Source organism: Heptranchias perlo, chromosome 13 (assembly GCF_035084215.1).
Source record: "Heptranchias perlo isolate sHepPer1 chromosome 13, sHepPer1.hap1, whole genome shotgun sequence".
Taxonomy (NCBI): Eukaryota; Metazoa; Chordata; class Chondrichthyes; order Hexanchiformes; family Hexanchidae; genus Heptranchias; species Heptranchias perlo.
In genome coordinates this window covers 11,872,237-11,897,726 of record NC_090337.1, presented here as the reverse complement: position 1 = coordinate 11,897,726, position 25,490 = coordinate 11,872,237, and the positions used below count along the sequence as shown (strand labels likewise).

The following is a 25,490-nucleotide window of genomic DNA, read 5'->3' as shown; positions in this document are numbered from 1 at the left end:
AATAATGAGGGGCATAGAATAATGAGGGGCATATAAGGTAGATAGTCAAAATCTTTTCCCATAGGTTGGGGAGTCTATAACGAGGGGGCATAGGTTTAAGGTGAGAGGGGAGAGATACAAAAGGGTCCAGTGGGGCAATCTTTTCACTCAAAGGGTGGTGAGTGTCTGGAACGAGCTGCCAGAGGCAGTAGTAGAGGCGGGTGCAATTTTGTCTTTTAAAAAGCATTTGGACAGTTACATGGGTAAGATGGGTATAGAGGGATATGGGCCAAGTGCAGGCAATTGGGACTAGCTTAGTGGTATAAACAGGGCGACATGGACATGTTGGGCCGAAGGGCCTGTTTCCATGTTGTAACTTCTATGATTCTATGCCATATGCCAACATTGATGTTTCTGCGTTTAACCTTTATTTTAGGATATCATCATTTAGGGGATAATTATCAATCTTAATCTTAAATTCAGTAACTTTATTTATAATGTTAGATTGACATCCTGGAGGTTTTTTTTTGTCTGTAATTTCTAGGGATTATTGTTCAGAATTTTCTATTGTATGTTTTACCTTTTGAAATGTTACCTGTAAAATTAACAATGTGGGCATTTACCTGAGTTGTAGCATGGTGAATTGCTACACTGACAGCTAACTTGGAAGCAGATTCCGTCCACTGTACAGGTTGAACATTTATCTGTAACTTTTATGGATTATAGCCCCAGCCATTGCGAGCTGAGATCAGTACCTAAACTAGAAAAGGCTTGTGTAAATTAAGTTGTCTTGTTTGAAAATATAGTTTGACTTTTTTTTTCTTCGTGAAGATCTAAATAACTAGACAGGTGAAACAATAATGTCAGAAGTCTAGTGATTCCGTACAAAGTCAGAAAAAGAAAGAGAATTGCAAGTTGTTGGTGAAATAAACTGATATCTGCCTCTCAGCTGCAGTTAGTTCTGAAATAATTACATAAGATACTAAATGCTGTGGAAGTTTGTTAGATTTAAGAAAAACAAAAGCAATGTATGATGAGTACAGTGAGAGCAGCAGAAGTCTGGCAGCTGTGGAACAAATAAATCCACCAGAATTAAAAAAGGGACAGTTCTGGAAGGACACGAAACAACAGCTACAGATGTGTATGAAGCTTGCAGAGCAGAGATGGGAACATGAAAGTGAAAAGCTGGAGCTCCAGAGGATGCATCGTCACACACTCTCGCTTATTGTAGCACACACCTGGCTCAGAGCATTTAAACACTCAGATTAAATATGTGCTACAAAGAGTAAGAAAGCAACTGGAGTTGGGTGGTGGAAGCAGATTCAATAATTAATTTCAAACAAGAATTGGATAAATACTTGAAAGGGAAAAATTTGCAGGGCTATGGGGAAAGAACGATGTGGAGATGCCGGTGATGGACTGGGGTTGACAATTGTAAACAATTTTACAACACCAAGTTATAGTCCAGCAATTTTATTTTAAATTCACAAGCTTTCGGAGGCTTCCTCCTTCCTCAGGTAAATGAAAGAACAGGGGAGTGGGACTGATTAGATAGCTGTACCAAGAGCGGGCACAGGCATGTTGAGCTGATCGGCCTCCTTCTGTGCTGTAGCATTCTATGATTCTATAACAGAAAATCTTAGTTGCTAGCTGCAATTTTGGGGAATTGCATGAACCTTTGATCAGAGACTGGATCAAATTTGAAAATAGAGACTTCCTTCTGAGACCTATATTGGGGCAGATAGGAGATGTCAAGAAGGATTATGAATGAAAGAAGAAAAACAAAAGAAACCAATTGACTATCACTGTGACACATTTGCAGGGTTTATATGCGAATCTGCAAAGCTTTAGAAATAGTCAACTAGAAACATTAAGTAGAATGGAGAGATACGATGATGTAATCTTGACGGAAACAATGGTTATTACATTTTCAGGTGATATAAGAAGGAAGAAGGGGATAATTAAGGATGTGATTGCAGCTATAGACAGGAATTTTTTTTATTGATGATGGTACTCACATGGGGCCTGTTTGAGTTAAGCTAAGAAATAAAAGATTTGTTATCATATTGGGAATACATTATAGACCAACAAATAGCAGAGCAGAGATGGGAACATGAAAGTGAAAAGCTGGAGCTCCAGAGGATGCATCGTCACACACTCTCGCTTATTGTAGCACACACCTGGCTCAGAGCATTTAAACACTCAGATTAAATATGTGCTACAAAGAGTAAGGGATTTGAGGAAGGGATTTGTAGGCAATTTAGAGGTTTGCAGTCGTATTAATGGGTGACTTGACTTTAATTATCCTAAGTGGACTGGGATGAAAAAGAGTTTGCGGTCAAAATGGTGAGAGGGCCTTAGAATGTACTCAGGAATTTGTTAGCTTGTTCAGGAAATCAAAGAAACACCTCACACGATGGTGTTGGAAAGTCCTTTCACCTCTGTCAATAAAGAGAAAGACAGGCACGTAGGCAGGGCGGCTTTTTAGAACAGGAAAGCCGCAAGCACAGCCAGGTTTTTAAACCTCGAGCTGCATAAGCTTTAGGCAGGCTCAAAGTCAAATTCTGGAGGAACAGTTAGAAAATATCTTGTTTACATCAAGTACGGCAACCTACTGATGTGGAGAAGTATGACATGTTTTTTCTATCATTACACGAAGATAAGGTGTAGTGATTTGAACTGTGAATTTGATCATAATTGATGCTCTACATGTTATTGTGCAATAAAGCAGCTTAACGATTCGTATCAAATCTTGCCGCACCGAGTTAATTTCGTTCTGCCTTTGGAGAGATTGAAGCTGCACATGTGGGAAAGACGCGAATACTCACTTTAGATCACAAGGGAGTACTATTGTTACATGCCTGAGTTACACTGTTGTTTAAGCAGATATAGAATAGTTTGAGTCAGTTCCCATAAAAGTGTTGATCAGACTGCTATGGGTGCGCCTGATGCCACTGAATCAGAGAACATATTGATGGCAGAACTGAATTTGTAACATATACTTCTGACTTCCTTGGTTCAAAGAACCAGAGAGATAAAACATGAACAGGGGAAAGCCCGTGATCATTGTGAAATTGCAAATTGCTGGAAGGAATGGGCTTGATGGACCAAATGTCTATTACTCATTCCACACTCTTATGAACTAAATGTCACTCAGTAAATGCTGTTTCTACACTTGAGATCAATTGCTTTCTACCTGTCAGCCTTGTGATCTATTAATTCATGTAACTTCAGTGGGCTGAGAAATGAACCTTATGGGGATAAAGCGGGAAAGTGGAGTTGAGGTCGAGGATCAGCCATGATCTTATTGAATGACAAAGCAGGCTTGAGGGGTCATATGGCCTACTCCTGTTCCTATTTCTTATGTTTTTGTAAGGTTCCTCTCTTGTATGAAACCTTGTGGAAAGTGAAGGACCTTAAATTAGAGAAATAAAATCTCCCAAGAAGGAAATGCTTACTCATTTTTTGATTTGATTTCTTGACCTCTGGGTTGCTGGTCCAGTACCATAACCGCTACATTGATTAAAGGTGTGATGAATTGAGAAGATAATATGGCACCTTACTGAGATTAGAATCTTGACCTGATCAACAGAATGCTTTTTTCTGTTTGGGGTGGGATGTATTGAGTGTGAAGTCTACTCAGACTCCTTGGTCATTTTCACCTCCTTCCTTGGATATTTCAACAACATTTATAGAATGTGTGTATCACCCATTTTTCCTTCCTATGCACAGTATTTTACATCTCTCAGTATTAAATTTCATCTGTAATTTTTCTGCCCATGTAGATATATTGTCTAGCTCATCCTCTAATTTCTGAGCTACCTCCTTTGATTCCACTGCCTTCTTTCTTTTTGTATCATCAGTTGGTTGTTGCCTCTAAGTCAGAAAGTTGTGGGTTTAAAGTCCCACCCCAGAGACTTGAGCACAAAATTTAGGCTAACACTCCAATGCTGCACTGTCGGGGGTGCCGTCTTTCGGATGAGACATTAAACCGAGGCCCCGTCTGCCCTCTCAGGTGGATGTAAAAGATCCCATGGCACTATTTGAAGAAACGCAGGGGAATTCTCCCCGGTGTGTTGGCCAATATTTATCCCTCAACCAATGTCACTAAAACATATTATCTAGCCATTATCACATTGCTGTTTGTGGGACCTTCCTGTGCACAAATTGGCTGCTGTGTTTCCTACATTATAACAGTAATTACACTTCAAAAGTACTTCATTGGCTGTAAAACGCTTTGGGATGTCCTGAGGTGGTGAAAGACGCTGTAAAAATCCAAGTTTTTTCTTTCCTTTTAAATTAGAAACAACAGTGGTCTCGACACTGAGCACTGGGTCCCCCCAATCAGATCTCCCTCCCCACCACGAAATAACTTCTCCCAATAGCACCAATTACTTTCCACCTGTCAGCCTGGTGACCTATTAATTCATGTAACTTCAATGGCTCAGTAATGAACCTTTTTTCTTAAGCGTACCCCATGTTCCATCCATAGGTTTATATAGGTAACTGAAATACATGGGTTAGCTCCATGGGATGAGAAGAATATTATTTATGGAATCAATTAGTTTTTTTTGCCCAATATAAGAGCCACTAATATTGTAAAATACAACCAATATCTTGGAGTGACTTGAAGTCAGCAATGGTTTTCAAATGTCTGTTCTACACTGAGAAGGCTTGCCCCTTGATTAGACTAATGCCTTGTAATCATTCCTGGAAAGCAGTTATTTGCTATGTAACACCAATAATGTCTCAATGTCTCAAGGTTTGTTCGCTAGGCTGGACACAGAAGCTGGAGTTTGTCTTCCTTCCTTTTCTTTCCAGCTTTCCCCCCACTTAGTCTATTCCTGTTTCCTCCTTCAACCTGGATTTATTTATTTTTCTCCTCCCCTCCTGTCCCCACCTGCTCCTTTCCACCTGTAGCGTGTTCTGCAAGGTGCAAGTAAACAAAAGGTCACAAGTGTAATTTTCTTCTCTTCTGCAATTCTTTCTCTTTCTCCCCCACCCCCCCAACAGCAAATTGCACCTAATGATGAGGCAGTCGTGACATTACTGTGCGAGTGGGCAGTGAGTTGCAAGCGGTGTGGAAAACACAGAGCTATGGCAGTAGCAAAACTCCTGGAGAAGAGGCAGGCTGAAATCGAGGCAGAGGTGAGTAATGTTTTTGAGTATCAGGTTTGAAATCGGGAGACAAACGTAAAATGTCAGGAAGTTAAATATGGTGGATCCTCTCTACGTCGCTGTCTTTAACAACTGTACAAGTGACAGCGAATTTCATATGGCTTGTGACTAAGGCGTCATCAGTCATGGTATATGAGAGAACGTTGTGGGATCGGTCTACAGTATTTGTTTTTTGTGAGAATCAAAAATCTGCTAATGGCATGTCAAAAGCCTCGTATATAGGATGATTATAATTGACATGTGTTGTATATTCTATACTTATTCGGTATTCTAGCTTCCAAAGTAGAAAAGATGTGGCTCTGCAGTGCCTTGTTCCCCTTGGCACAGGTGCTGTTTTAAAAAGATCTAATGTTACACATTATGGAGGTGCAGCTTGTTGAACATAGTGACGTGTATTTGTGCCGGCACTTCAACAGAATGTGTCCACTCTGCGGAAGTCAGACACTTTCCCACATGGTGGAAAACTAATGCTGACTATGGACTACTTCCACATTTGAATGAGAATGTCAGCTTGACACATTTGCTAGTGCTGTTGCCTTCGGATCTGAAGGTTGTGGGTTCGAGGCCCAAACCAGAACTTGAACCCATAATTTAGGCTAGCACTCTAGTGCCATATTAAAGAGTGTTGTATTGTCAGGGGTGAGATCTTAACCAAGATGCGTGCCTGCTCCTATGCTGATGCTAATTTGGAAGATGGTATGGTTGGTATTCTGGAAGGTTGAGATCTTATTTGGCCTCTTTCATCTGAAGTGATCTTATTTGGCTTAATATGGGCGTTGGCACAGGTCTGAGAGTGAGTTGTCCAAGAAATGGTAATAGTATGGGAGGGGAGAACCAGTCTTCTCATAAATCTTTGTCCTCTTCAATGTGAGGGATACCTCTGTTGTACATCCAACACGAGGTATGTAGTATTGGACAATGGAATAATTTCTCATTTCAGGCACTTATTGTTAACATCAAATACTCCCAAATTGGTATAACGCAGCCGCATACCACTGCCTTTGGCTCTGACCTCAGAAGAGAAAGAACTTACTGCATCAGTAATCTCTATTGCTTTCCACACCAATTGTCTGTACGGATTTTCTGCACCTTCCATGACCCCCAGAAGAATGCTAATCGAAAATGCAGGAAGTGGAACGGTGTTAGGTACCCAAGTGCATTTCATATCAACTTTGCTAGTTGCGGAATGAAGCAAAGTTGATGCTACTTGAGCATAAGTTGGTTTCAATTTTTAAAAAAATGTGTAACACAAATCCTATCTATCCAGTTGCTAATGTCTTTTCTTTGTAGCGATGTGGGGAGTCAGAGGTCTTGGATGAAAAGGAGTCGATTTCCTCTGTGTCACTTACCGGCTCGAGCCTTCCTGTTTTTCAAAACATCCTCCTTAGGTTTTTGGACACTCAAGCTCCTGTATTAAGTAGGTATTAGTTTTTTTTTCCATCCACTCCTGTTGGTCTCCTTGTGCCACATGCCATCTGCAGCTTAGAGAGGGGGCAACTTGCACCCATCTTGCACCAATGCTGTCCTGAAATAGAGTGCTGGGAGAAGTGGCTGACTCTTCCCCCATGGGGGTAAACACCTATGTCTGGAATTTTCACAGGGTCCTCCAGTGGGAGATTGATGGAAAGCCTGGATAAATTGAATAAATGGCTTAAAAAAAAACGACATCCATTTATGCCATTTCTCCATTGTTTCTGCCAAATTATGGTGGGAGCTTGGGAGAGCCCAATGGAAGTTCAGGTCAGGTCTCCTGGTCTCCTCTGGGCAAGCACGCCTGTACAGTAGTATTGGTGGGATCAGGAATTTAACATGGAGATGAATCATGACTGTGATCTTCGCTTTCCACCATTCTGTAACGCATTGTGTTGATGCTTCAATGCTCCATGCAATCTGACTGGAAAAATAGTATCACCTAAATTAATGTTTCTTGAGAATTAGTTTCAGGAGCATCAGTAAACTTCAGCTCTTATCAAAAGTGCTCTAGGTGTCTCCTCATTGAGATGGTCTTTGTTCCTTCGTTTCCTTTTAAATGATGAAGAATAGGTCTATACTGGATATTGCAGAGGTAACTGATTTAAACAGTGTGGTAAGATTAGTTTGAACATTCAAAAGGAAATGTGAAACTATGTTTCCTTGAAGTCAGGTTTGCACAAAATGAAAGCAAAATTCTGCAGATGTTGGAAATCTGAAGTAAAAACAGAAAATGTTGGAAACACATTTTCCAACATGAAAGGTCATCGACCTGAAATGTTAACTTTGTTTCTCTTTTCACGGATGCTGCCTGACTTGCTGAGCGTTTCCAGCATTTTCTGTTTTTATTACACATAATAAAGTTTCACTTGGGAGAGGTATCCGAGGATTGCCACGTGTGGAACTGTACCCCAGCATTAACTGTTACTTTTAGGATAGCAAAAGGCCCAAGGAGGCAGAAAGATGCAACAATTTATATATTCCTTATTAAATATTATTATGACCATCCTCAGTTCATTTTTGTTTTTATTTGGATAAAATTGATTCATTTGTTGTGCCTCATTCTATTATAACCATTGCTGCTTAATGGGCTCAAGTTGAATTAAATGGACTCCAACTGAAGTTTTACTTGATTGATTTTTTTTTTAAGTGTGCGTGCTTCTGCTTCTGCTCTTCCCTGCTTGGGAAACATTTAATTCTCCATCCCAATCTGACCTACCTGTCCTCGGCCTCCTATATGGTTCCAGTGAAGCCCAACGCTTGCTCGAGGAACAGCATCTCATCTTTTGATCAGGCACTTTACAGCCTTCCAGCCTCAGTATTGAGTTCAACAACCATTAGATCATAAACACCACTCCCATTTTCTCAGACAGCAGGTGGTGGTAATGACGATACCGGATTCTTTACTCTTAGTCTGGTTCAGCAAAAACTGAAAGCGAATACACTTGAAAGTTTTAACACAATTTATTAGCTGCAGCTGACCCTATCTATAGAATTGATTTCAACTCTTGACAGAGTCTGGTCAATCTCATAGAACAGGCAAATTACACAGTCAGAGTTCACACAATTATACATTTTCAGAGTGGGGAGGGACATGATTAGCAAGGGGTTAAAACCAATCATAAGCTGAGTCTGGGCAAGCCATACTAACTGACATAATGACCGACCACTCACAGGTGATACCTGTTTCTGTGTAGGTCACAGGAAAGGGAGTCTCGCTTATCTCAGGCCTGGGATGTTTTTCGACCTTGTCCGAAATAAGGATCCATTCATTAGGTAGCTGCAAAACAACACTCCCTACACCTGCTTACCCCAGAATTCAGCTTATCATATCGCTTTGCTTGATTCATCATAAAGCATACATTTTCATACAGGAAATTAATAACATAAATGAATGATCAAAGAAAAGCTCATTGTTCTAATTCTAGCTAGCAAAATGGGCCACTTATATTAACCCCTTGTTTACCATACTGCCATTTTGTTATGGAGGCATCTTATTGAGCTACTGAAGCTTACTACATATGCATTTCATTAGAGGGGCACCTCGTAGAAATTCTCAGTAATGGTTCTGCTGTAATCATTTACACCTTCTCTGGTCCCATCTTTTGTTTCTTTATTGTCCCATTATCACCCCCTTTTACCTTGCACCATCATCCCTTTTGTCAATTAGTCACTCCTGCCCTCCACCCGATCACAGACCTTCCCTTTTTGTCTCTCTCTTTTTCTCTCTTTCTTTCTTTCTCTCTTTCTTTCTCTCTTTCTCCCATGGCTCTGTCCTTGCTTGTAAACTGTTAAATCTCTTACTCCTTCCAGTTCTGATGAAAGATCGTTGACCTGTAACATTAACTCTGTTTCTTCCTCCACAGATGCTGCCTGACCTGCTGAGTATTTGCAGCATTTTCTGTTTTTATTTCAGATTTCCAGTATTTTGCTTTTGTTAAAACTGTTCTGGTTGGGCACGAGTGGAATTCCAAAGGATTTAATGCTGAAAAAGATGAGACAAAGTTGTAATAGTTTGTGAGATTCAAGTTTGTTGTATGTTGGTTATTATTGAATTTTTACATAAGGTTTATGACATCTTCTGCTCTAGAGTATTGTTTGGGTACTCACACTTTTTTTTTGTGTGTGTGTATATGTAATAGCTGATCTTAATAATGAAAATGAGAAAGCAGAGTTTGTGAATCTAGTCCTGCTGTTTTGTGAATTCATCCGCCATGATGCCTTCTCACATGATGCGTACATGTGCACACTCATATCCCGTGGAGACCTCACCTCTGTCACCACTGCAGCAAGACCTCGATCGCCAACTGCAGACAATGCAGAGGAACATTACTCAAAGGAGCACGATGACAGCCATCATGGTGTTAAGCTGGAGGTAAGGTATCGATCATTAGAGGTCGGTGGGGGGGGGAGGCGGTGGGCGTAGTGACATTAATACCATTTTAAAAGAAAAACAGTTTCCTATGTGGTCGTGCTCTTTAATTCCTTTACCTAGATTCACTGCCCTATCATCCGGTTATTTCTAGTTTTCTGTTTGTTATATGTTTGATTAGGTCCTGTCAAGTGAATGGCTGGAGGTGAGTCAGCAGTTCACTTGAGGAGGTAGGCTGAACTTAACAATGGTATGATTGAGCTCAACAGAGAGCAAAGCGATGATTACGAGTCACCTCATGATTTATGCCTTCAGGCCCTATGAATATTTTGCTTGGCAACAGATTATCAGGAAATAAACTGGTATATTCCAAATAAGTTCTTGGTGGGTGCACACATGGTGGGTAATTTTGAGCCCACTAAACCTAGGTGTGGCTTGGGATTTAGCTTGGGTGGTTATGATGTGCGGCAGCATGAGCACTTGCTTCTTATCCTTGGTTACCTCGTCAGTCTCTGTCCCTTTTCCAAGTAATCCACTGGACACAGAAGCTTTACCTCCTCTCTCTCTCTCCAGTTCTTTCCCCTTTCCCCAAACCCTGTTTGGATGACTGCCAACGCATTTTTACCTGGAGGTTGAACTGTGCTCAAAAATGAGAAGGACCAGAAAGATGATGATCCTTCTAATTGCCTTCAGAGATGCACCTCTGATCATTCATGTGTATGTGTACCAAAAAGTAGGAAGATTTCCATGGTTTCCTGTCTGCCTATGTCAATGTGGGAGGAGGGGAGTGGCAATCCACTTATAAGATCAAAGGGGATTCGATTGTTACCTTTAAAATCCACAATTAAGGGACTTGTAGATGGGAGTGATGGGATAACTCTACTTTAGGAATTTTGTTTTTTTAAAAAAAAACACTGTTGATTGGAAGTTACCAGCGATCAGAGCCATAATCCCTAACTTGGTTAACATTTAGGGCTGTGTAAATATTTCCTTATGAAAGTACTGATGATTTAAATTCACGTTGATCTGCGGAAGGTTGTGGTACCTTCAAGTTGTTTTTGGTTCTGATTCATGAAGATGACTGCCCAGGTACGTCCACTGCACAAAAAGCAGGACAAATCTAACCTGGACCATTACCACCCTATCAGTCTCCTCCCAGTCATCAGGAAAGTGATGAAACAAGTCATCATTAATGCAATCAGGTAACACCTACTCACCAGCAACCTGTTTGCCTGTGCTCAGTTTGGGTTCAGCTCGAGTCATGTTTGATCCACTGGAAGGTAGCTCTGTTTGTCGGAAGCTAATCGTCGCAGGCCCAGGACGTCACTGCCAGAGTTTCCCTGCAGCATCCTTGGCCCAACCATTTTTGGCTGCTTCATCAATCACCTTCCCTGTGTCATAAGGTCAGGAGTGGGGCTATCATATGGTTAAGAATGGGGCTGCTTTGCTTACGATTCCATAGGGTTCAGCCCCATTCACATCTCCTCTGCCAATGACGCAACTCATACCGGCCTGCAGTGGAACCTGGACAGCCGTCCACACTTGGGCTGACAAGTGGCAGGTAATATTCACGCCGCATAAGTGCCAAGCAATGACCATCCAACAGTAGAGGCTGCATCACCGCCCACTGACCTTCTGCTGCACCACCATATCCGAGTCTTCCACCATCACCATTGACCAGAAGCATAACTAGACCAGTCATATCAGCACTGTGGCTACAAAAGCAGTATGGAGGCTAGGTACTCTGTGTTGAGTGGCTCACCACTGACTCCTCAAAGCCTCTCCACCATCTACAAGGCTCAAGTCAGCAGCGCGATGGAACGGTTTCCTGGGTGGGTGCAGCTGCATCAACGTTCAAGAATCTCGACAGTATTCAGGACAGAGCAGTTGCTTGAGTCGTGCTCCTGCCATTGAACTCAGCATCCATTCCCTCCACTGCTGGTGCACTGTGGCTGTAGTGTGTACTATCTACAGGATATACCGAAGCAACTCACCAAGATTTCTTTGAATGCAACTGCTACCCCTACCAAGGAGAAGGACGAGCAGCAATATCATGGGAACACCATCACCTCCAAATTACCCTCCAAATCGCATGACATCCTCACTTGGAAATCTTTTGCTATTCCTTCATTGCAGCTGTGTCAAAATCCTGGAATTCCATACCGAACGCCATTGTGGAAACATCAACATTGGTTCAAAGAGAAGGCCCACTACCACCTTGGGGATGGACAACAAATCGGCCTTGACCTCTTCGCTCACATCCTGAAAACAAATTTAAAAAAAAACAATAACCTATTTTTACAGTACTGTGCGACGACACAAGTTGCTGCAGCTAGCTTTCTTATTTTACTGGCTCATGCAAAATTATCAACTGGTTTTCAGAATATCTTTCCTATTTAAATTGGCTCCTTATTTTTTCACAACGTTAACAAATCATGAAGACTAGTTGCTAGAATAAATGACACAATCTGCTGGATTTAACCAGTGTTCGATAGTTATTGGGTTTTTATGCTGTATGTATAAATCAGATATCAAGACATTACAGAACTAGTCTGTCTTTCTATATTTGCTGTCAAAACCTTTTGATGCCACAAATTGAATAGAGAAAAAGTTGCCACATGCAAATTTTCAAGATTAACATTTTTTGTTGAAGATAGTCTATTTATACTCTCGGCTGACAATTTAGTGACAAAGTGCTGAATTGTCAGACTGCCGTCTTTCAGATAAACACTAGATTTTAAGAAGAGCAGAGGCGTTTTCCTGGTGCCCTGGCCAACATTCATCCTTCTACCAACACCGAAAAGAACCCAGGTTATCTCATTACTGCTTGTGGGACCTTGATGTACATAAATTGGCCGCTGCATTTGCTACATTACAAGCGATTACATTTCAAAAGTACTTCAATGGCTGTAAAGCACTTTGGGATGTCCTGAGGACATGAAAGGAGCTATATAAATGCAAGTTTTTTCTTTCAATGTCTTGTCTGATATATTAAATTCATCCTATCTGACAAAGCAGAATTAACGAACGTCATGTAAATGGAGACGTAGGGGCTCTCAGATTGAATTCAACTGAGCCCAAGGCACTGATCACAGGCTCTGATCTCTGGTAATTTCTGATCAAAAAGGGGCTTTATTGTAACAAAACTTCTACTAGAGGAATAGAGTGCTATCTTGATGATCATTCCTTTATGAAATATTCAAAGAGTGAATGTTCAACTGCACAGTTAAAGACGATTAAATCTGGGTGCCAACTTAGTTGATATTACCAAAGTTAGTAATAAAAAAATTTCTTTTCAATTTTTTTATGTTGGTCTTGTAGTGTGTGAATACATTGCAGAAATTTCAAAATCACTTCTTTTTTTTAAAAAAAAGAATTAGTGGGTATTTTCCTGCACCAGCCTAATTCTGGTTAATGTATTATTGTATTATCATGAATAATTTGCCACAATAGCAGTCAAGTAATGTATGTTCTCTGGGAAAAATTATTGTGCAAGTTGCAAAATACCATTTCTAATTTTGGAGCTTCAGGAGTTTTGACCAGAAGAATAAAATAGAATTGCTGGTGGCAGCCCCCAGGATCCAGGTGGAACTATTGTCATCTTTGGGGAAATTTTGTCAGTTCAGTTTAAAAAAAACCTATGCATGCTTTTTCTTTTGCTGCATGAAAATTTGATATAAATCTGTTTTGTACGGCTTGCAATCATTTTAAGACATCTTCAAAACAGTTTGTGGCAACACTGCCAGAAAACCGACTTTTTCCCTCTGATTCTGTTAAGTATTTGTGAACTTTTTTTTAAAACAAAAATTCTACACTGCAGAGAACAAATCCAGATCATGTGTGTAAAAGGGAAATGAAGCATAGAATGTGCAATATAATAATCCCCCAGTGTGCTATGTTTGCAACATAAAGACCTTTCCAAGGCAGCAGAAGTTAAAACCAAGACTGTCAAAACAAATATTTTTTGTGAGTGGAGCTTTTGACTGCGTGAGCTGTGAACAAATGTAATATTCTAATTTTAGGAGCAGGGCCTTGGAGAGCACATGGACATGGATTCAGGACCTACAAATCTATTTGATGAAGTGGACAAGAATGACTTCAAAGCAGACTTTGGACCAGAGTTTGCAGTAGGTTGAAAACTCTTGTTCAGAGACCCCATACCCCCTCCCCCTCCCCAATTGTTTGAAGGATAAGATAGTGATAGGGGTGATCACTATAAATGTGAAGTATCTGTTTCTGAGAACAAAAATAAAAATCTTATAATTGGTCTGAAAGGGAGCTGAACAATGGCGCACAGAGGGAAAGGGTCCACCTATTGGTGTCAGTTCCACTGATTAACTGAGGAGATGGAGGGATGGTACAAATAGGAATCATGACTTCTTTTGCATGATGCGCATAACTCAACCTTGGGGTTTAAAAAAAAAAGAGAACTAAAACATTAAGCTGTGTCAGAGTTCTTTTTTCTGAAAAATACTATAGCCTTCCTACTGCTAATTATGTTCTGCATGGAATTTCCCTGCAAACATTTTCACAATGTTTCTTTCTTTAAGATGTATCTTCCTAAACCTATTAGCCATTGCAACAATTGGAATTTTCAATGAAGTGAACTATCTTCAAATTAAAAGAAACACTTTGATTAAATTTGCTACCACAAGTTACACTCATGTGAAAGCAGAACAACATGTATCAGAATCTGTAACTGTACATGGTGGGACTCTGGTTATTGCAATCAGTCATGTCAATGAGTAAAGTGAGACTAAAATTTAGCCATTCAGTAACAATAAGTATCTTGATAGAGGGAAGAAAACAATAATTTTAAAGTTCAAAAAATATATTACTCTTCTAATACACTGACCTGTCTCAATAGTCACCTTAACTTCAATTTCATCTACATGATAGGGGACCTTCAAGATAGTGCTTGTTTGTTTTAAAATATATTTCCTCTGCTTCCTCTTGCTTGGGTCTGCCAGTATCATTGGGCAGATGACCTGTTCCCCAGATTTGTCCAACTCTACCAGGGACAACTCAACTTCCGACTTTCAGTTACCTCCCTCACCTTCCCTGTGTGGCAAAAACTAAGAGAACGGTGGCGTCTTCTGTTACTGGACTGGTAATCCGGACAATTTGAGCTTAAAAAAAAAACCCCACAATAGCAGATTGAGAATTTGAATTCAGTTTTTTAAAGAACTAATTGAATTGAAAGCTGGTATTAGTGAACGTGACAACAAAACTATCGGATTGTCATCAAAACCCAACTGGATCTCTAATGTCCCTTAGGGAAGGAAACCTGCTGTCAAGACCCGGTTTGGCCTATATGTGACTCCAGTCTCACACTAATGTGGTTGTCCTCTGAAGTGGGTCCAGCAAGCCACTGAGTGATATCAATACTGCTACCAGCGGTTCAAGGAAAAAAGCCACCTTTTCAGGGCAACTAGGGATGGGCAGTAAACGCCAGCTTTGTTAGCGATGTCCAAATCTCAAGAATGAAATTTAAAAAAAAACCTGGCAGGGCTGAGATCAGGAACTTGGCCTGTGGAGGATCAGGAACATTGAACCCATTTCCTCAGCAGTGTGTTGGGGTAACTGTGTGCTGCTTTGTCGAGAGCGTATTTTAATTTTGCTCAACCAGTGTTTATTATTCAAATGATCCAATAGGCACAAAGTGGAATTGTTTCTGTCAATCATCTACATGAAGTCTGATGTAATATATGCAAAAATGCATCCTTTGTGTTGATTACTTATATTTGAGGTCTTTAAAAATCCCTGACTTTATTGTTAAACTTTTCTATTTATAGATTTTCTCCCCAATGCCCGGGGAACCTTTGACCTGTGAGCACAATGCAAACCCTTCTTTAGAACAAAGTGCCGCAAAAGATGAAAAGCCAGTCAGGAAAGAGAAGCAGAAAGAACTGATCTTCCCATGTACTTACGAGCACCCTCGACATCTGCAATATGCCACCCACTTTCCCATCCCCCAGGTAAGGAGCAGCTGTTGGAACTTGAAAGGAAAGGTCAGTAGGAGTAATGTTTCCAAAGCCAGATGAGGGATGTGAGTAGCCAACAACAAAACATTAAATACCAGCCTGTGTTTCACTGTATTGCTCTGAATTGGAGTGTCTAGATTTTGTTGTGTGTAAGTTCAATGTGCCAAGTTTGGTTATATACAGAACCTGATTATTCCTCTGAAGGCTGACCAGAAAAAAATACATTTGACCATGTCTTTTGTGTGCATCTGGGCAACCCTTTTCAGTGGTGCTTATATGTATAGGCATAATGAATTATTCATTCATATCAAGTGATCTCTTGATGGGGAGGAGGGGTGGGGTTACTATTCAAGTATATTTAAAAAAAGCTCCACAAAAACACCACAAGGTTTGTGCTTAAGATATCACAAATACCGCAACTGAAGTTTACCAGTGGCCAACAGGGTGGCTCAAAACTGAATTTTCGGAGTCAGATGTTTGAGAAATTGAGCATGCTCCAAATGCTCCTTGAAAGGGTAACCATGCCTTTTTAAAACATTGTTGACAGAAGTGTGCATAACCATTTGGGGGTGAATGTCTCTGAGGATTCTCCTATTCGTCTGCTATAGCTTCGATGGAAGAGCCTTGGACACCCTAGAAAAAAAAACAGGGTAAATGATGTTTGTGCTGTTTTTCCGGGGTTTCTACGAATCTTCTCCTGAAATGATGGCAGGCGATTGGGAAAACCCTTGAAGAAATTCACTCCCGTTGAATTTTTGAATCCTTATTGAAATCATTTGCACTTGAGTATGAGAAACAATCGAGTTTAAAGGACCATTGTTGTTGGCCACTACATTTATTTTTTTTTCTGTACCAACCTGTACAGGGTGGGGGGAGAAAAGTGTCTTTTTTATTTGTTTTATGATGAGTTAGCTGGATTGCATCATATACTTACTAATTGCGTACAGAATTGTCTATTTCCAGATTCTACTATCTAAAGGTTGTCTGATTGCTTGATATTGGTCAGTAGCGATCTCATTTTTATTTGTGATAAACACAGTAGATTGTGTACGTGAAAATAACTACTGAGTTTCTCATTGTGCCGGATTTTATCTTGGGACATGACAATTTGTAGAGTAGACACGCGTAGTTTGGCAACCAGTTGATTATGAATCATTTAATAGTCATTAATATTTGCTTTTCTGTTATTTGAGGTTTTTTTTGAAGAATGTAATGCCCGAGAGAGCACACTATCTTTCAACTCTTCTGAGCAATCCATCACGTACATTGGGTGTGGACACGATGGTGTCTGTTTCTAGGCCAGTGCCCATATCATTCTTCTTCTTATTCTATTGCTAAGAGATGCACGAGAGTAACTCCATGAAGGCTCCCCTGTTATGTTTTTGTTTTTTTACGCTAGATATTCTCTTTGGGCAGAGTGTCACCGACCATTCCCGTAAGCGAACCTTGTGTTCCCTACGAACCAGAGTGCGCCTTTACCTGTCTAATGTCCAGGTAAATGTAGGTGAGACTTGGGGTTACAAAGCAAACTATTAGCATTGCAATCCAGCTAACTGGAATGCATCATTTGCAGCTAAGTAGTCGTCTCAATTTTGTGAGATGGAAGAATGTATACTCTCAATGTGGATCAGGCTATAAACCAGCAGACAAATTTATTAAACAGGTAAATGAAACATACTCAATACTGTATATTTACATTAGCTACTAACTTCAATATTTTGATGTAAAAACAATGATTGTTCTTCTCCAGTGCTAAAACATTTGGATTTAGGAGAACAACTTTATAGTGAACATAGCAGATTCTGAAAGTGATCAGTGTCCTAATTCACTTACCAATAAACTGAAGTGAAGTAATGCTTTGGTTGGAATATTTTCTGCTTATGGGAAGTGATGGCGAGAGCGGAGATCCGAGTAGAAATTTCAGTTTGAGCATTGTGAACGTTTGATTGTTTAGCCCTTAAGCAGTGGAATCTGCTTTTTAGATTAATGGTAATCAGCTTCTTGTTAAGCACATACTATCTGTGCACTGACTGAATCTCTCTATTACGGTTTATTAAAAGCATTGAATCCATTTCAGCTAAAGGAAAGAGTCCACCTCAGGGCCATGGTCATGATTGACATTTTTGTTTCGCCAAGTACGCTGCTGTTTTGGGACCTGGCTCCCAAACTGAGAAAGTAGAGAATGCAATGAGGTGCAGTTCAATTACAGTTCAGAAATCCCTGTGAGAATTGCAAACTCTTTTGTGAATGATTGCAGTGCTGGAATGTAATCCATTGTAGCACTGTGTATTTATACATCAAATGGTCGGTTAGTAATCTTCAATCAACCAGCTCCTTATATGAAATTTGGACTTTGAAAAATCAGATTGCATGCTAAAAGAGCTCACTGCATCACACCCATGGATACTCAACAACAGTGCTGAAGTGTTCACATTTTTTGTGTAAAATTCATAATGTTTTTATCTAGTTTTTCGTCTCTCCCAGGAGATCACGTGGCTTTTGGGTGGGATGGGGAGTGTATACTTTGTGATGCATTAAAGCATTGCAATTGTGTGGGACAGGCTGGATGGACCAGTGGGTCTTTTTCTGTCTGCCATTGTTTTTATGTTTCCAGATTACATTTGCTTTGATGAATTATGACTTGGTTGCAGCTAAACAGGAATTTTGAGGATTAACGTGAAGTAGCGCGTTGTGCTGCTGGGTGGTTTTCAATTCAGAGAGACTGCACCAGTTACTGGAAGCGAAATCACTTCTCAACAGCAGCAATCATTTCCTGCAGTGTATTGACTGATTTCATGAATTCCCGTCGGTGGTCTTGTTACAAATGATCTGTGGTAATTGAGTGCTCGTCTACCATGTTTGATTCACAGGAAGTTTTTGAATAAAACCAGCCACGTCAGAATGCTACTTGTACTGCACTTGGGAATGGCGGGACATGAGCAGGTGGCGTCACTCTTTTACAATGCTGAGCAACTTGGTTTGGGAAGAGCACTTCTCTACAGGGAGAAACTTAAATTCATACCAGTGCTGCTCTTGTACACTTCTGAACAGCAAATTTCAGAGCTAGTTTAAGAGCAGCATCAGTGAAGGACAGAGTTGACTGGGCTGAATTGCCTTCCCAATTCCCCATGGGACTTGCGTCAGATGAGAACTCAGCCTTTCAGGTGGAGGAATCAAAAGCACAAACCCACATCCTCTCACTCCACCTTGTGGTTATTCACGTCAAAGTAAATTCCTGTTTAAGACTAAGTCACTAATTGTGTATATCACGTTAAAAATACAACCTGTTGCATTGCGAAACAAATTGAAAGGAATGAAGAAAAAAATATGTAGGAGAAATTTGGTTGATAGTCACTGTGTTTCACTCTGCATTAAGTGTCGAAACTTGGAAAATAGAACGGAGTGTTAGTTATTGGCTGAAATATTAAGTGCTATATAGCTTTATGTAAATTATATGCTTTAATTTGTGTACTTTCAATTCTGTTATTACTAGAGTTCCTATAATAAAGCATTGAATGACCAAGAAATTATTGGCTTTATTAAGGTTTAAAACAATTTTAAATAAACGTTTAGTAGCTCCTTCAAGCCTACAGACTCCAGACTGAACGACTTGTTCATTTCTGTATCTAACTAGTTGGTTAATTGTATCATTGATACAGGACTTACTGATGTCAAGGTGAAGTCCCAATTATCATACACAAACTGAAAAATAGATATATCATTATAGGTGCAATTGTTAATTTAAAATAGGTATTTAAACAAAATAATATAACAAACACCACTTGAGCTGTAATAAAAACAGAAAATGCTGGATACACTCAGCAGATCAGGCAGCTTCTGTGGAGAGAGAGAGAAACGTTTCAGGTGGATTAACTTCTTCCAGTCTGATAAAAGACGAGATTTAACATTTTTTAAGCAAGTACAGAGAGAAAAAAGAGGGGGAAGGAAAGTATAAAAAGTTCTGCGATAGGGTGGAGGGCAGGAATGTTTAAATGCCTTGCACCATCATCCCTTTTGTTATTTAATCACTCCTGCCCTCCACCCTATCGCAGAAATTTTTATACTTTCCTTCCCCCTCTCTTTTCTCTCTCTGTACTTGCTTAAAAAATGTTAAATCTGTGGTCAAAAGCAAAATACTGCAGATACTGGAAATCTGAAATAAAAACAGAAAATGCTGGAAACACTCAGCAGGTCAGGCAGCATCCGTGGAGAGAAACAGAGTTACCGTTACAGGTCGATGAGCTTTCACCAGAACTGGAAGAATTAAAGATTTTAACAGTTTTTAAGCAAGTACAAAGCCAGGGGGGAAAAGGGGGGTGAGGTGGGGGTGGATGGAGAACAAATGGAAAGTTCTGCGATAGGGTGGAGGGCAGGAATGTTTAAATGCCTTGCACCATCATCCCTTTTGTTATTTAATCACTCCTGCCCTCCACCCTATCGCAGAACTTTCCCTTTGTTCTCCATCCATCCCCACCCCACCCCCCTTTCCCCCCCTAGCTTTGTACTTGCTTAAAAACTGTTAAAATCTTTAATTCTTCCAGTTCTGGTGAAAGCTCATCGACCTGTAACGGTAACTCTGTTTCTCTCCACGGATGCTGCCTGACCTGCTGGGTGTTTACAGCATTTTCTGTTTTTATTTCAGATTTCCAGTATCTGCAGTATTTTGCTTTTGACCACAGATTTTAAGGTAATTGGCAAAAGAACCAAAGATGACGTGAGGAGAAACTTTTTTACGCAGTGAGTGGTTTTGATCTGGAATGCACTGTCTGAAAGGGTGGTGGAGACGGATTCAATCGTGGCTTTCAAAAGGAAATTGGATAAGTACTTGAAAGAAAAAAATTTGCAGGGCTACGGGGGAAGGGCGGGACTAGCTGGATTGCTCTTGCAGACAGCCGGCATGGGCTCGATGGGCTGAATGGCTTCCTCCTGTGCTGTAACCATTCTGTGATTCTATGATATGAGCTGTTCTAGCTCACCTTGTCTCACAACTACAACTTTTTGTGCAAAGAGAAATTTTTAATTTATGTTTTGTTAATGCATACTTATATAGAGATGGATCAAAATATGTCTGCATTTGAGTCGCAGTGTGGAACATTTTAAAGGATTCTTCCTTTTTAGTTTACAATTGCAGTGAAACGTATTCATTCCATTGCGACTGGGGTTCATTTAGTCTTTAAGTCTTGTGCCAGTGGTAGGAACAATGAAATTATTATGGTCAGAATTGCTAACTGTGCAAAAAATGCAATGTTTTAAAAGAATGATTTAAAAAAAAAACATGACCAATAGTTCTAATATTGCTTTAAAACAAAGAATGGATTTGTGTTCCATAAAGTACAGCTGCAGGTTAGCCAAGGCTGTACACAGTCCTGTAGTGAAGACCACAGGGACAGGAGTAGGCCCCTCAAGCCTGTTCAGCAAGGAGGTTTACAAGCTGCTGTATTTTGTTTTTATATATAGCATTGTATGAATTTTTGTGGGTTTTTTAATGTATCTTTATGTATAATCTGATCTTAACAAGGGGTCTTCAACATCTTCATTGTTTCTATTCCTGATGTAAGACTCAGCACAGGTTAAATGAACCCCTGTCACAGTGGACACAGCCAACATATCACTACAGTGACAAACTCCTCTAACTGGGACAATCCCTTAAAATTTCACATCCCCCTTAGCCTCTGCTTCTCCCAATTACAAATAGAAACTTCATATATAAGGTACTAAGAAATTCTGTGAACTTTCCACGATAATTACTTGACATTTAATCACTAAACCAGCAGAATTTGCTGGGAGTGGTGGTGGGGACTCCCTCATTAATTGTTTTTTTCCCCCCTTAGGAGTAAACATTACTAACTGAATTAATTACAGGCCGCTGCCACTAATAACACTAACAACTAATAGTTTATATGAGTAAAGATTGCTTATCAATTCAAGGTCAAGTTAAAAGGGGAGAAGAAGAATATGATGAATTTTATAGAATCATACAGCCTGTGAAAGTGCTATCCAATTCGACCCACTCCCCTGCTCTTTCCCCATAGCCCTGCAAATTTTTCTCCTGCAAATATTTATCCAATTCCCTTTTGGAAAGTTACTATTGAGTCTGCTTCAACCACCCTTTCCCAAACACACGGAACAGCCATGGGGACCAAATTCGTACCCCAATACGCCAACATTTTCATGCACAAGTTCGAGCACGACTTCTTCACTGCACAGGACCTCCAACTAACGCTATACACCAGATACATCGACGACATTTTCTTCCTATGGACCCACGGCGAAGAATCACTGAAGGATGGAACATCAACAAGTTCCATCCCACCATCAAACTCACCATGGACTACTCCTCAGAATCGGTTTCTTTCTTGGACACACAAATCTCCATCAAAGACGGGCACCTCAGCACCTCACTCGACCGCAAGCCCACGGACAACCTCACGATGCTCCACTTTTCCAGCTTCCACCCCAACCACATCAAAGAGGCCATCCCCAATGGACAGGCCCTGCGAATACACAGGATCTGCTCAGACGAGGAGGAACGCGATGGACACCTACAGACGCTGAAAGACGCCCTCGTAAGAACGGGATATGACGCTCGACTTGTCGATGGACAGTTCCGACGGGCCACAGCGAAGAATCGCATAGACCTCCTCAGAAGACAAACACGGGATGCAACCAACAGAGTACCCTTCGTCGTCCAGTACTTCCCCGGAGCGGAGAAACTACACCATGTTCTCCGCAGCCTTCAACATGTCATCGATGACGACGAACACCTCGCTAAGGCCATCCCCACGCCTCCACTACTCGCCTTTAAACAGCCACCCAACCTCAAACAGACCATCGTTCGCAGCAAGTTACCCAGTTTTCAGGAGAACAGCGTCCACGACACCACACAACCCTGCCACGGCAACCTCTGCAAGACATGCCAGATCATCGACACGGATACCACCATCACACGAGAGGACACCACCCACCAGGTACATGGTTCATACTCCTGTGACTCGGCCAACGTTGTCTACCTCATACGTTGCAGGAAAGGATGCCCCGGAGCATGGTACATTGGCGAGACCATGCAGACACTGCGACAACGGATGAACGGACACCGCGCAACAATCGCCAGACAGGAGGGCTCCCTCCCAGTCGGGGAACACTTTAGCAGTCAAGGACATTCAGCCACCGATCTTCGGGTAAGCGTTCTCCAAGGCGGCCTTCGAGACACACGACAACGCAAAATCGTCGAGCAGAAGTTGATAGCCAAGTTCCGCACCCATGAGGACGGCCTCAACCGGGATCTTGGGTTCATGTCACGCTACACGTAACCCCACCAGCAAAAAGGGGAAAAAAATTATGTTTTTAATATTCCCTCTCTCTCTCTGCCATTTGGGTTTCTTTCTGTCTGTCTGTGTAATTGACACAATGTATATCCAGTGTACTGGGATGTGCTGTTCTCCGTGACTGGCCTGTTTGAATAACAACGACACCTTTTGATTGGTGTGATGCTGTCCCAGCCTAGTATAAGATATGTGATTTGAGAACCTTTTCACTCATTCACCTGACGAAGGGGATAATCTCCGAAAGCTTGTGATTTTAAAATAAATTTGTTGGGCTATAACCTGGTGTTGTAAGATTCCTTACATTTGTCCACCCCAGTCCATCACCAGCATCTCCACATCATGACCACCCTTTCAGGCAGTGCATTCCAGATCATAACAATTCTCTGTAGAAAAAAAAGTTCTTTTCATCTTCCCTCTGGTTCTTTTGCCAATTACCTTAAATCAGTGTCCTTTGGTTACTGACCCTCCTGCCAGTGGAAGCAGTTTTTCCTGATGTACTCTATCAACACCTTGCAGTTTGAGGGAATTTGGGCCAGAGAGGCATAGATTTGGTTTAAAAAAAAATTGCCTCCCCAACCATTCCAACTGTTCACTTTTACTGCCTGCAGAATCATGTTAAGGGAAGAAACACGGTGAACAACACCAGAACTATTTTGTTCAATCAAAGTAAGCGACTTTCAGCAATGCTCAAATGGGGGCCTAAAGCTATATTTTGCACAAAGGAACACACAATTTAAAACTATAGGCACAAAATGTAGTGTTTCTTTTCTTCTGCAAAGAAATTGCCTCTGCCACTGATTCATTTGTTTATCCCTTTGCGACCTCAGCTTTTTACCAAAAGTGTTCTTCGTCGCAAGATTTACCCCGGCATTGTACTGATGCACAGTTAGAAATGTGCAGCAGTGCATCTGATCTTTTTCCTACATTTAGAAAGAGCTTGCATTTATACAGTGTCTTTCATGCCCTGAGAATGTCCCTAAAACGCTTTGCAAACCAATTAATTAATTTTAGAAGTGTGGTCACTGTTTTGTAGGTAAATGCAGCAGGCTGATCCCTCGAGCAGCAGAGAAATGAATGAGATGAATTACCAGTTAACCTGTTCTTGATGGTGTTTGAGAGATAAGTATTGACCAGGACATCGGGAGAACTCCCCTGCTCTCCTTTTGAATAGTGGAATATTTTGCATCCACTTGTACCTGGTGCACGGGGCCTTGGTTTAACGTCTCAGTGCTGCACTAATGTGAAAGTTTAGATGATGTGCTCAAGTCCCTGAAACCCATCAACTTCTGCCTCTGAGATGAGAGTGCTACCACTGAGTCAAACCAGACACTTTTTTTTCAAGCTGATTCATTTGACTCATTTCTTTCCCTTCCCTCTTGGCCCAATCAATAATCCAATCTATAAATGGATGCAAAGTATTGTATCAGTGCATTGGTTACTTGCAAATTATGATTGCTGCTCAAAAAGTAAGGAGATCAAAGATAACAAGAAGATAGAAAGCGGTTGCTTCTAAAATGGATGCCATGGTTATAATCATTTCTCCAATCAAATCTTAATGAAACACAAGTTTAATTAAATAATATATAAAATATATAATTTTGTACAGCACTGAATACATGATTAAGATGGAATCCCAGTTATGTACTTATTACATCAATGATGATAAACATATAACCTATATTTTATAACAAGTGCAGTTTCAGCATTGGAGTATTTTTCTTGTCAGACTAGTTTCCTCACAATGGTTTATCTTGTCTTGTAGGCTCGGACAGATTGTACTTTTGTCTAAGTTAAAAGTCCAATGTAAGAACATTGTAAATGTGATTTTTTTTTTCTTGTAGCCTATTTGTCAAGAAAACTGGCATCGCTACAAAATCTTTTAAAAAAATCTTAAATTTCTGCGATGGGTTTTAAGATTTTTGCATTATAAGGCTTTCAAAAAAAAAAGGGGAATATACAAGAGAGGGTCCATTTTAATTGCACATCGTTAAGTTAGTCTCGTTTCCCTCTTCACTCTCACTTTTTTTCTGCCTGGTCTCTTTTGTTGATCCAAACGTTTCTGTAATTTTTGATCGGAATGATTTGCAGAGGTAGAAATATAAAATGGGATCAAAACAAAGATTGAGAACAGCTAAAAGGAACGTGGACTCCTTTGCTAAAAACAGGGTTTGCTGAACACTGCAGTCTCTCACCGGTTTATATTGACTGAGAGTGTAAGGAGTCCGAACAATGTGATATGGAACAAAGCAAATAACGTAGATGACGGTCAGTATGAAAACATGCCTCAGAGTTTGCTGTACACCTTTCTGCATTTCTCTGTCCTTGTTTTTGTAGAGTTTTTTCGCCACAAGAAAGTTGGAGGTCAGGAGCACAACTGAAACATTCATGAATATCGCGATGCAGATAAAATTGGTAAGGACATGCCAGTGCAGCCCCAGCGTTATCTTGATCTCCGCGCACCTCAGAACGGGCATTGGGTTTACACTTTTGATGGGGATGGCCATGTTTGGCACCATCAACAGCAGGACCATTCCCCATATCACGACGGACATCATTTTCGCAAAACCTGGTTCCTGTATCCGTTGGAATCTTGAATTCTCTGATAACTGAATGTATCGATCTATGCTCACGAAGCCCAGAAATATAATTGACGAATACATATTAATATAGATGAGACATGCC

The 25,490-nt window shown here is 40.7% G+C and overlaps 1 protein-coding gene across 6 annotated transcripts in view; it reads left to right on the top strand.

Annotated features, from left to right (window-relative positions):
* The window catches only part of LOC137331279 (mediator of RNA polymerase II transcription subunit 12-like protein), a 482,895-nt gene that overhangs the window by 130,709 nt on the left and 326,696 nt on the right, over window positions 1–25,490 (top strand). For 5 of the 6 annotated variants that reach the window (XM_067994976.1, XM_067994975.1, XM_067994980.1 and 2 more), the window contains exons 12-17: window positions 4,993–5,127; window positions 6,448–6,574; window positions 9,270–9,502; window positions 13,522–13,626; window positions 15,295–15,477; window positions 25,143–25,220. In XM_067994976.1, coding sequence (XP_067851077.1) covers window positions 4,993–5,127; window positions 6,448–6,574; window positions 9,270–9,502; window positions 13,522–13,626; window positions 15,295–15,477; window positions 25,143–25,220 — 861 coding nt within the window. The remainder of the gene's footprint in view (window positions 1–4,992; window positions 5,128–6,447; window positions 6,575–9,269; window positions 9,503–13,521; window positions 13,627–15,294; window positions 15,478–25,142; window positions 25,221–25,490) is intronic. The other variant, XM_067994977.1, reaches the window with a different exon arrangement.